Source organism: Penaeus monodon, chromosome 20, assembly GCF_015228065.2.
Source record: "Penaeus monodon isolate SGIC_2016 chromosome 20, NSTDA_Pmon_1, whole genome shotgun sequence".
Lineage (NCBI taxonomy): Eukaryota > Metazoa > Arthropoda > Malacostraca > Decapoda > Penaeidae > Penaeus > Penaeus monodon.
The window spans coordinates 12,004,388-12,005,602 of NC_051405.1; the positions used below are offsets into that span (position 1 = coordinate 12,004,388).

Consider the following 1,215-nt stretch of genomic DNA (forward strand, 5'->3'; position numbering starts at 1 on the left):
TAATGGATCCCCTGAGTTTATGTGCTGTGACAATGGAAGATGAGAATCTAGAAGCTTTAAACAATGCAAGCCAAACTACCCAGTCTGGTGGGTCCTCTCCTGCCACGTCACCTGATAAGGTTATCATAAAAAAGTTGCCAGTGAGGCCCAAAGGCAAAAATGGACAAGCTGTTGATATTGTGAAATATGAGGCCCGAAAGTATGTGTGTTGCTATTGTAACAGGAGATTTGGATGGTCAACTGATCTCAAGCGCCATGTTATCCTCCACACTGGTGAGAAACCTTTCCAGTGTAAAGTGTGCCCAACAGCATTTACCAGAAAGTTCCTTTTACAGAATCATATGAAGAGAATGCACCCAGACAAGTGTAAGATGTCAGACCTGTGGCCTTAGGAAAGTTTAGGCTGTTATGGTCTTTAGCTTGTTATAATATAGCCAGTAGATGAGTGATTTTTATAATGAGTTGCACAGACAACATAGTTGTTGATATTGGTGCTGAAAAAAGAGAAAGATTAATATTCAAGTACACAAATTGCCATGATGTACACCTTTGGGAGTTCATGCATGTGGATGCTTGGACACTAGTCAACATATCCTTTTAAAGTCAAAAGAATTATATCATACTTTTCAGATTTCTAAAATATAGAAGATGTATTATTAGTAAAGCATTTGTAACAGGTCCTATTTGGGAATCCTTTCTTGAGTGTTCTTTGTCCCTTGCAAAGTAAAATATTTTTGTTTTAGGATAATGAAGGTATAGAAATTATTGAAGAGGTCATGACTTTTTTTTATTAGCTTACAAAAAATATGCTAATTGAGAGTATGACTTAATTATGTTTTGGGGAGAAATACTTTCAATTTTTCTTACTTGGTTTTCTGCTCACATAGCTCTTGAGAAATCTATATTTTTCCACATACAATCTTGAACCATGGATGGCATTTGTCTAAGGAAATTAAGGAAAAAGATGGGGTTGTACTATATATACTGATGGACATATTCATTTTTTTATGATTACTTATATTCCAATCTTATTTTGTTGATTTATCATATTCATTTTTCTATCTATAATTTTTTTGAGTTATGCAGGTTACCAAAGATAATTACATTCATGTATCATAAGGCAAGGAAAAAGGAATGAATATGAAAATTTATAACAATGATGTAATTATTGTTTTTTATTATTTTCATTACTATGATTATGTAAAAGTGGTATTT

The 1,215-nt window shown here is 33.2% G+C and overlaps 1 protein-coding gene across 1 annotated transcript in view; it reads left to right on the top strand.

The window, feature by feature from the left end:
- Positions 1-1,204, top strand: part of LOC119585626 — a gene marked incomplete in the record, with an annotated part of 14,423 nt that extends 13,219 nt beyond the window's left edge. Inside the window, 1 exon segment of the mRNA XM_037934296.1 lies at positions 1-1,204. Coding sequence (XP_037790224.1) covers positions 1-392 — 392 coding nt within the window.
- Between the last annotated feature and the right edge of the window lie 11 nt (positions 1,205-1,215).